General features: G+C 44.3%; 1 protein-coding gene across 1 annotated transcript in view; it reads right to left on the bottom strand.

Moving 5' to 3' along the window:
• The window catches only part of CENPM (centromere protein M), an 86744-nt gene extending 81625 nt beyond the window's left edge, over positions 1 to 5119 (bottom strand). The window contains exon 1 of the mRNA XM_053721387.1: positions 5001 to 5119. Within this exon, the coding sequence (XP_053577362.1) occupies positions 5001 to 5057 (57 nt within the window). The 5' untranslated portion in view covers positions 5058 to 5119. The remainder of the gene's footprint in view (positions 1 to 5000) is intronic.
• Positions 5120 to 10707: the final 5588 nt, after the last annotated feature.

Here is a 10707-nt window from a genome sequence, read left to right as displayed (position 1 = left end):
AAGTCAGGATCAGACTGATATGCTACAGGAAAGTTCTTCTCTGTGAAAGGCACATATTGAGCAAAAAGAGGCTGCTTCTAGGGTGGTAACTAGCCATAGAACAAGCTATTATGCTATTGTTCGTTCCCAGGTTGAGCGCTTCTCTCTTTTTATTTATGGGATCCAGTAGCGTCTGGATGGGATCTGACAGTGTCTGGGTAGGTTTGTGTGTTTGGGATCTGGCAGGGTTTGGATGGAACACAACAGGGTCAGGATGGACTCTGGCAGGGTCTGGATGGGATGACATCTGGAAGATTCTGGATGTATTGGGATCCAGCAGGGTCTGAGTGGGTTGAACTCTAGCAGGGTCTGGATGGGTTTGTGTGATTAGGATTCGGCAGGGTTTGGATAGGATCCAGTAGGCTTTGGAAGGGATCTGGATGGTTTAGGATGTAGGAAAATTTGGACTGGTTGGTATTTGACAGGGTCTGGATCAGTTGGCATCTGGTATGGTCTTATTTGGTTGAGATCCAGAAAAGTTTGTGGGTTGAAATCAGGCATGGTCTGGATGGGTTTGTAAGTTTGGGATTTGGCAGGGTCTGGAAAGTTGAGATCCAGCAGGGACTGTATGGGTTGGTATCCAGCAGTGTTTGGATTTGATCAGGGTCTGGATAGGATCCAGTAAGGTTTGGATATTTTGGGATCCAGTAAGGTTTAGATGGGATCCAGTAGGGTTTAAATAGGTTGGGATTTGTTTGGGATCCAATTGGGTTTGGATAAGTTAGAACCTAGTAGGGTTTGGATAAGTTAGCACCTAGTAGGGTTTGTTTGGGATCCAGTTGGGTTTGGATAAGTTAGAACCCAGTAGGGTTTGATTGGGATCCAGTAGGGTTTGATTGAGATCCAGTTGGGTTTGGATAAGTTAGCACCCAGTAAAGCTTGATTGGGATCCAGTAGGGTTTGACTGGGATCCAGTAGGGTTTGGATAAGTTAGCACCCAGTAGGGTTTGGATAAGTCAGCACCAAGTAGGGTTTGATTGGAATCCAGCAGGGTTTGGATAAGTTAGCACCCAGTAGGGTTTGGATAAGTTAGCACCCAGTAGGGTTTGATTGGGATCCAGTAGGGTTTGGATAAGTTAGCACCCAGTAGGGTTTGGATAAGTTAGCACCCAGTAGGGTTTGATTGGGATCCAGTAGGGTTTGGATAAGTTACCACCCAGTAGGGTTTGATTGGGATCCAGCAGGGTTTGGATAAGTTAGCACCGAGTAGGGTTTGATTGGGATCCAGTAGGGTTTGATTGGGATCCAGTAGGATTTGAATAAGTTAGCACCCAGTAGGGCTTGATTGGGATCCAGTAGGGTTTGGATAAGTTAGCACCCAGTAGGGTTTGGATAAGTTAGCACCCAGTAGGGTTTGATTAGGATCCAGTAGGGTTTGATTGGGATCCAGTAGGGTTTGGATAAGTTAGCACCCAGTAGGGTTTGATTGGGATCCAGTAAGATTTGATTGGGATCCAGTAGGGTTTGGATAAGTGAGCACCCAGTAGGGCTTGATTGGGATCCAGTAGGGTTTGGATAAGTTAGCACCCAGTAGGGTTTGATTGGGATCCAGCAGGGTTTGGATAAGTTAGCACCCAGTAGGGTTTAGATACGTTAGCACCCAGTAGGGTTTGGATAAGTTAGCACCCAGTAGGGTTTGATTGGGATCCAGTAGGGTTTGGATAAGTTAGCACCCAGTAGGGTTTGTTTGGGATCCAGCAGGGTTTGGATATGTTAGCGCCCAGTAGGGTTTGATTGGGATCCAGCAGGGTTTGGATAAGTTAGCACCCAGTAGGGTTTGATTGGGATCCAGTAGGGTTTGGATAAGTTAGCACCCAGTAGGGTTTGATTGGGATCCAGCAGGGTTTGGATAAGTTAGCACCCAGTAGGGTTTGATTGGGATCCAGCAGGGTTTGGATAAGTTAGCACCCAGTAGGGTTTGATTGGGATCCAGTAGGGTTTGGATAAGTTAGCACCTAGTAGGGTTTGGATAAGTTAGCACCCAAAAAATAAAAATTAGGGGAAAATGCAGCTAGGCATCAGTCCCATAGGGGGTGCTTCCTAAGTATATACCACTATACGCATATATAAATAATAATTGCTATATAGTATACATAAACAATAAACAATGAATTAGTCAGAAAATAATAAAAAAAACTACCATATATCACAAAACAAATATTGACCAAAAAAAAATAAAAATTTTGCAATAATAAAGTCTTAGGGTTCCAATGTTGTGGCCGCTCTCTGATATAGGATGATCAATCCCTGGGATGCGAAATTCTGAAGAAAAAAAAAAGAGAGAGACAGAGGCGCCAACATGGCCTAGTACTGTCAGGCAGAAGGATGTTAAAATATATGAGATAGGGTACTCACAAACACAGCGCACCTAATAGTGCTAGTGGGGCAGACTGGAACTTTGTAGTGGTCCAGCTCACTGAGGAAGGTACACAGGGCACATAGACGCGGGCTTGATCAGCAAAACGGTAACAGTGTCTGTAGGGAGTCACAAAAGAGAGCTACCATAGCCTAGTACAGACCAATCAGGTGTAAAGATAATATAAGGTCACACTTATAATAAGTACTGCACCTCCAGGTGCAGTAACAGCAAGCTGGGACTTCTCAGTCGCCCAGTGGACCACTCTCTTGGCAAACAGAACCCTTGCAAAAAAAAAACTCCAAAAACCAGCGTGAAAATATTCCAAACAGCAGCAAGTGTATCATAAAAACATATATCTTTATTAAAAACAAAGTAACATGTTTCTCATCCTCACAGGGGCTGTTTCCTCAGGCTATTCAGTCCACTGGGCGACTGAGAAGTCCCAGCTTACTGTTACTGCACCTGGAGGTGCAGTACTTATTGTAAGTGTGACCTTATATTATCTTTACACCTGATTGGACTGTACTAGGCTATGGTAGCTCTTTTTTGTGACTCCCTACAGACACTATTGCCGTATTGCTGATCAAGCCCGCGTCTATGTGCCCTGTGTACCTTCCTCAGTGAGCTGGACCACTACAAAGTTCCAGTCTGCCCCACTAGCACTACTGTATTTGTGAGTACCCTATCTCATATTTTAACATCCTTCTGCCTGACGGTACTAGGCCATGTTGGCACCTCTGTCTCTCTTTTTTTCTTCTAAGTTAGCACCCAGTAGGGTTTGGATAAGTTAGCACCCAGTAGGGTTTGGATAAGTTAGCACCCAGTAGGGTTTGATTGGGATCCAGTAGGGTTTGGATAAGTTAGCACCCAGTAGGGTTTGGATAAGTTAGCACCCAGTAGGGTTTGATTTGGGATCCAGCAGGGTTTGGATAAGTTAGCACCCAGTAGGGGTTGTTTGGGATCCAGCAGGGTTTGGATAAGTTAGCATCCAGTAGGGTTTGTTTGGGATCCAGCAGGGTTTAGATAAGTTAGCACCCAGTAGGGTTTGTTTGGGATCCAGTAGGGTTTGGATAAGTTAGCACCCAGTAGGGTTTGGATAAGTTAGCACCCAGTAGGGTTTGATTGGGATCCAGCAGGGTTTGGATAGGTTAGCACCCAGTAGGGTTTGTTTGTGATCCAGTAGGGATTTGGATAAGTTAGCACCCAGTAAGGTTTGGATAAGTTAGCACCCTGTAGGGTTTGATTGGGATCCAGTAGGATTTGATTGGAATCCAGCAGGGTTTGGATAAGTTAGCACCCAGTAGGGTTTGTTTGGGATCCAGCAGGGTTTGGATAAGTTAGCACCCAGTAGGGTTTGGATAAGTTAGCACCCAGTAGGGTTTGATTGGGATCCAGCAGGGTTTGGATAAGTTAGCACCCAGTAGGATTTGTTTGTGATCCAGTAGGGATTGGATAAGTTAGCACCCAGTAGGGTTTGGATAAGTTAGCAACCAGTAGGGTTTGATTGGGATCCAGCAGGGTTTGATTGGGATCCAGCAGGGTTTGGATAAGTTAGCACCCAGTAGGGTTTGTTTGGGATCCAGCAGGGTTTGGATAAGTTAGCACCCAGTAGGGTTTGATTGGGATCCAGCAGGGTTTGGATAAGTTAGCACCCAGTAGGGTTTGGATAAGTTAGCACCCAGTAGGGTTTGATTGGGATCCAGCAGGGTTTGGATAAGTTAGCACCCAGTAGGATTTGTTTGTGATCCAGTAGGGATTGGATAAGTTAGCACCCAGTAGGGTTTGGATAAGTTAGCAACCAGTAGGGTTTGATTGGGATCCAGCAGGGTTTGATTGGGATCCAGCAGGGTTTGGATAAGTTAGCACCCAGTAGGGTTTGTTTGGGATCCAGCAGGGTTTGGATAAGTTAGCACCCAGTAGGGTTTGATTGGGATCCAGCAGGGTTTGATTGGGATCCAGCAGAGTTTGGATAAGTTAGCACCCAGTAGGGTTTGTATGGGATCCATCCAGCAGAGTTAGGATAAGTTAGCACCCAGTAGGGTTTGGATAAGTTAGCACCCACAGTAGGGTTTGATTGGGATCCAGTAGGGTTTGATTGGGATCCAGCAGGGTTTGGATAAGTTAGCACCCAGTAGGGTTTGTTTGGGATCCAGTAGGGTTTGGATAAGTTAGCACCCAGTAGGGTTTGTTTGGGATCCAGCAGGGTTTGGATAAGTTAGCACCCAGTAGGGTTTGGATAAGTTAGCACCCAGTAGGGTTTGATTGGGATCCAGTAGGGTTTGGATAAGTTAGCACCCAGTAGGGTGTTTGGGATCCAGTAGGGTTTGGATAAGTTAGCACCCAGAAGGGTTTGGATAAGTTAGCACCCAGACCCAGAAGGGTTTGTTTGGGATCCAGCAGGGATTGGATGGCAACCGGTTTGGGACAGACTGTACTAAATGGCGGATAATAAGAAGGCACTTGACCATTACGTAAAAGTACCTCACGGTAACGCGTTCCCGCCAATTTGTTTTACTGAAGGTAGCGTAACAACACTTGCTAATTGGCTCGTACGGAACGCGAGAAAGCCGCGCACGCTGATTGGTTGTCAACAGTCACTCACCAGCACGGCGGCGGCGTTCAGCATAGGCAGTTTATCAAACGGCCGCAGCGCCGCCATGTTCCGCTATTCGTGCACCCGCTTCCGCGCACTGATCAGCCGAGCGCTCCCGCGTCTAAAGCTTCAAACCTAATGACGTCAGCGCGCTGCGCGTTATGTACAAGATGTTAACCCCTTGTTTACCAGTCAGTGCTGCTTAATTCGGTATTAACTTCTTCACCGCCAGAGAGGGACACACACCCATCTTATTAACCTCTTCACTGCCAGAGAGGGACACACACCCATCTCATTATTAACCTCTTCATTGCCAGAGAGGGACACACATCAATCTCATTATCAACCTCTCCACTGCCAGAGAGGGACACACATCAATCTCATTATTAACCTCTTCACTGCCAGAGAGGAACACACATATCTCATTATTAACCTCTTCACTGCCAGAGAGGGACACACACATCTCATTATTAAATTCTTCACTGCCAGAGAGGGACACACATATCTCATTATTAACCTCTTCACTGCCAGAGATGGACACACCCATCTCATTATTAACCTCTTCACTGCCAGAGAGGGGCATACACATATCTCATTATTAACCTATTTACTGCCAGAGGGACACCCCCATCTCATTATTAACTTCTTCACTGCCAGAGAGGGACACACACACATCTCATTATTAACCTCTTCACTGCCAGAGAGGGACACACACCCGTCTCATTATTAACCTCTTCACTGCCAGAGAGGGACACACCCGTCTCATTATTAACCTCTTCACTGCCAGAGAGGGACACACCCATCTCATTATTAATCTCTTCACTGCCAGAGAGGGACACACACCCCATCTCATTATTAACCTCTTCACTGCCAGAGAGGGACACGCATATCTCATTATTAACCTCTTCACTGCCAGAGAGGGACACACACCCATCTCATTATTAACCTCTTCACTGCCAGAGAGGGACAGGCACACATCTCATTATTAACCTCTTCACTGCCAGAGAGGGACACACACCCATCTTATTGTTAACCTCTTCACTGCCAGAGAGGGACACACACCCATCTCATTATTAACCTCTTCACTGCCAGAGAGGGACACACACCCATCTCATTGTTAACCTCTTCACTGCCAGAGAGGGACACACACCCATCTCATTATTAACCTCTTCTCTGCCAGAGAGGGACACACCCCCATCTCATTATTAACCTCTTCACTGCCAGAGAGGGACACATCCATCTCATTATTAACCTCTTCACTGCGAGAGAGGGACACACACATCTCATTATTAACCTCTTCACTGCCAGAAAGGGACACACATATCTCATTTTTAACATCTTCACTGCCAGAGAGGGACACACACATATCTCATTATTAACCTCTTCACTGCCAGAGAGGGACACACATATCTCATTATTAACCTCTTCACTGCCAGAGAGGGACACACACATCTCATTATTAACCTCTTCACTGCCAGAGAGGAACACACATATCTCATTATTAACCTCTTCACTGCCAGAGAGGGACACACACATCTCATTATTAAATTCTTCACTGCCAGAGAGGGACACACATATCTCATTATTAACCTCTTCACTGCCAGAGATGGACACACCCATCTCATTATTAACCTCTTCACTGCCAGAGAGGGGCATACACATATCTCATTATTAACCTATTTACTGCCAGAGGGACACCCCCATCTCATTATTAACTTCTTCACTGCCAGAGAGGGACACACACACATCTCATTATTAACCTCTTCACTGCCAGAGAGGGACACACACCCATCTCATTATTAACCTCTTCACTGCCAGAGAGGGACACACACCCGTCTCATTATTAACCTCTTCACTGCCAGAGAGGGACACACCCGTCTCATTATTAACCTCTTCACTGCCAGAGAGGGACACACCCATCTCATTATTAATCTCTTCTCTGCCAGAGAGGGACACACACCCCATCTCATTATTAACCTCTTCACTGCCAGAGAGGGACACACATATCTCATTATTAACCTCTTCACTGCCAGAGAGGGACACACACCCATCTCATTATTAACCTCTTCACTGCCAGAGAGGGACAGGCACACATCTCATTATTAACCTCTTCACTGCCAGAGAGGGACACACACCCATCTTATTGTTAACCTCTTCACTGCCAGAGAGGGACACACACCCATCTCATTATTAACCTCTTCACTGCCAGAGAGGGACACACACCCATCTCATTGTTAACCTCTTCACTGCCAGAGAGGGACACACACCCATCTCATTATTAACCTCTTCTCTGCCAGAGAGGGACACACCCCCATCTCATTATTAACCTCTTCACTGCCAGAGAGGGACACATCCATCTCATTATTAACCTCTTCACTGCGAGAGAGGGACACACACATCTCATTATTAACCTCTTCACTGCCAGAAAGGGACACACATATCTCATTTTTAACATCTTCACTGCCAGAGAGGGACACACACATATCTCATTATTAACCTCTTCACTGCCAGAGAGGGACACACATATCTCATTATTAACCTCTTCACTGCCAGAGAGGGACCCACATATCTCATTATTAACCTCTTCACTGCCAGAGAGGCACACACATATCTAATTATTAACCTATTCACTGCCAGAGAGGGACACACACCATCTCATTATTAACCTCTTCACTGCCAGAGAGGGACACATACCATGACCATCTCATTATTAACATCTTCACTGCCAGAAAGGGACACACACCATCTCATTATTAACCTCTTCACTGCCAGAGGGACATATATATATATATATATCATTATTAACCTCTTCACTGTCAGAGAGGGACACACACTATCTCATTATTAACCTCTTCACTGCCAGAGAGGGACACACACCAATCTCATTATTAACGTCTTCACTGCCAGAGAGGGACACACACATCTCATTATTAACCTCTTCACTGCCAGAGAGGGACACACATAGATCTCATTATTAACCTCTTCACTGTCAGAGAGGGACACCCACATCTCATTTTTAACCTCTTTACTGCCAGAGAGGGGCACACATCAATCTCATTATTAACCTCTTCACTGCCAAAGATGGACACACACCCATATCATTATTATCCTCTTAACTGCCAGAAGGGGACACACCCATCTCATTATTAACCTCTTCACTGCCAGAGAGGGGCACACATCATCTCATCATTAACCTCTTTACTGCCAAAGATGGACACACACTAATCTAATTATTAACCTCTTAACTACCAGAAGGGGCACACTCGTCTCATTATTAACCTCTTCACTGCCAGATAGGGACACACACCCATCTCATTATTAACCTCTTCACTGCCAGAGAGGGACACACACCATCTCATTATTAACCTCTTCACTGCCAGAGGGACATATATATATATATATATATATATATATATATATATATATATATATACAGGTTCCCTCGTTTTACAACAGTTCAATTTACACCGTTTCAGAATAACAACCTTTTTTTCCCAGTCATGTGACTGCTTTTTAAAAGCATTGAGAAGCAGTGCATTTATTAAAATAGCCAGTAGATGGAGCTGTCCGCTTGTGTTGCAGCAAAGCCAAGCAAGCTGAAATTAATCAGTTTAACCAGACCTGAGCTATCGAGCTGATTTCAAAGGAACAAGATCTTTCTGTCTATAAATCAGTCCAGATTGGAATGCATAGGAAAGAACTGTTTGCAGAAAAATGCAAGTGAAATCTGTGTTGTGTGATTATTTTATTAGTTTTATAATGCTGTTTAGCAAATGTTTTTGTTCATTTAACTTAGTTTAATTATATATTCTGTGTTGTGTTATTATGTTATTAGGTTTATAATGCATTTAAAGTCTTCATTTCAAAGCTTTAAAAATAATGTATTAGGTGTTACTTATGACAATTTTGAGAGGGGCCTGGAACCTATCTCCCTCACTTCCCATTGACTTACATTATAAACTGGGTTTCAATTTACAACAGTTTCGATTTACAACCATTCCTTCTGGAACCTAACCCCGGCGTAAACTGAGGGCTACCTGTATATATATATATATATATATATATATCATTATTAACCTCTTCAATGTCAGAGAGGGACACACACTATCTCTTTATTAACCTCTTCACTGCCAGAGAGGGACACACACCCATCTCATTATTAACGTCTTCACTGCCAGAGAGGGACACATATATCTCATTATTAACATCTTCACTGCCAGAAAGGGACACACACATCTCATTATTAACCTCTTCACTGCCAGAGAGGGGCACACATAGATCTCATTATTAACCTCTTCACTGCCAGAGAGGGACACCCACATCTCATTTTTAACCTCTTTACTGCCAGAGAGGGGCACACATCAATCTCATTATTAACCTCTTCACTGCCAAAGATGGACACACACCCATATCATTATTATCCTCTTAACTGCCAGAAGGGGACACACCCATCTCATTATTAACCTCTTCACTGCCAGAGAGGGGCACACATCATCTCATTATTAACCTCTTCACTGCCAAAGATGGACACACACTAATCTCATTATTAACCTCTTAACTACCAGAAGGGGCACACTCGTCTCATTATTAACCTCTTCACTGTCAGAGTGGGACACACACCCATCTCATTATTAACCTCTTCACTGCCAGATAGGGACACACACCCATCTCATTATTAACCTCTTCACTGCCAGATAGGGACACACACCCATCTCATTATTAACCTCTTCACTGCCAGAAAGGGACACACACACATCTAATTATTAACATCTTCACTGCCAGAGAGGGACAAGCACATATCTCAATATTAAAGGGACAGTAAACCTTAAAAATAATGTTATATAATTCTGCACATAGTGCAGAATTATATAACATTATTTAAGTGCTATAGTTCTAAAAGCCTTTTTTACCTTTAAATATGTAAAAATTATGGCGCTTTTACAGACCCGCTCTCTGCTCTCTGCTGAGCGGGTCTGTAATATTTAGTCAGCGCATCGGGCCAGCTGTATAGTCACAGCCCGGCCCGACCGCGCCATAGCACTAAGTGCAGCTCGCTCCTGTCACAGGAGCGAGCTGCACTTAGTCTTATGGCGCGGTCGGGCCGGGCTGTGACTATACAGCTGGCCCGATGCGCTGACTAAATATTACAGACCCGCTCAGCAGAGAGCAGAGAGCGGGTCTGTAAAAGCGCCATAATTTTTACATATTTAAAGGTAAAAAAGACTTTTAGAACTATAGCACTTAAATAATGTTATATAATTCTGCACTATGTGCAGAATTATATAACATTATTTTTAAGGTTTACTGTCCCTTTAACATCTTCACTGCCAGTATTAACTTCTTCACTGCCAAAGAGAGGGACACACATATCTCATTATTAACCTCTTCAGTGCCAGAGAGGACAAGCACATATCTCATTATTAACATCTTCACTGCCAGAGAGGGACACACACACCTCATTATTAACCTCTTCACTTCCAGAGGGACACACACACATCTCATTATTAACCTCTTCACTGCCAGAGAGGGACACACTCCTCATTATTAACCTCTTCACTGCCAGAGACACACACATATCTTATTATTAACCTCTTTACTGCCGGAGAGGGACACACACCCATCTCTTTATTAACGTCTTCACTGCCAGAGGGACACACACATATCTCATTATTAACGTCTTCACTGCCAGAGGGACACACACACATATCTCATCATT

Source organism: Bombina bombina, chromosome 7, assembly GCF_027579735.1.
Source record: "Bombina bombina isolate aBomBom1 chromosome 7, aBomBom1.pri, whole genome shotgun sequence".
In the NCBI taxonomy this organism is placed as follows: domain Eukaryota; kingdom Metazoa; phylum Chordata; class Amphibia; order Anura; family Bombinatoridae; genus Bombina; species Bombina bombina.
This window is presented reverse-complemented; position numbering and strand designations above follow the sequence as displayed.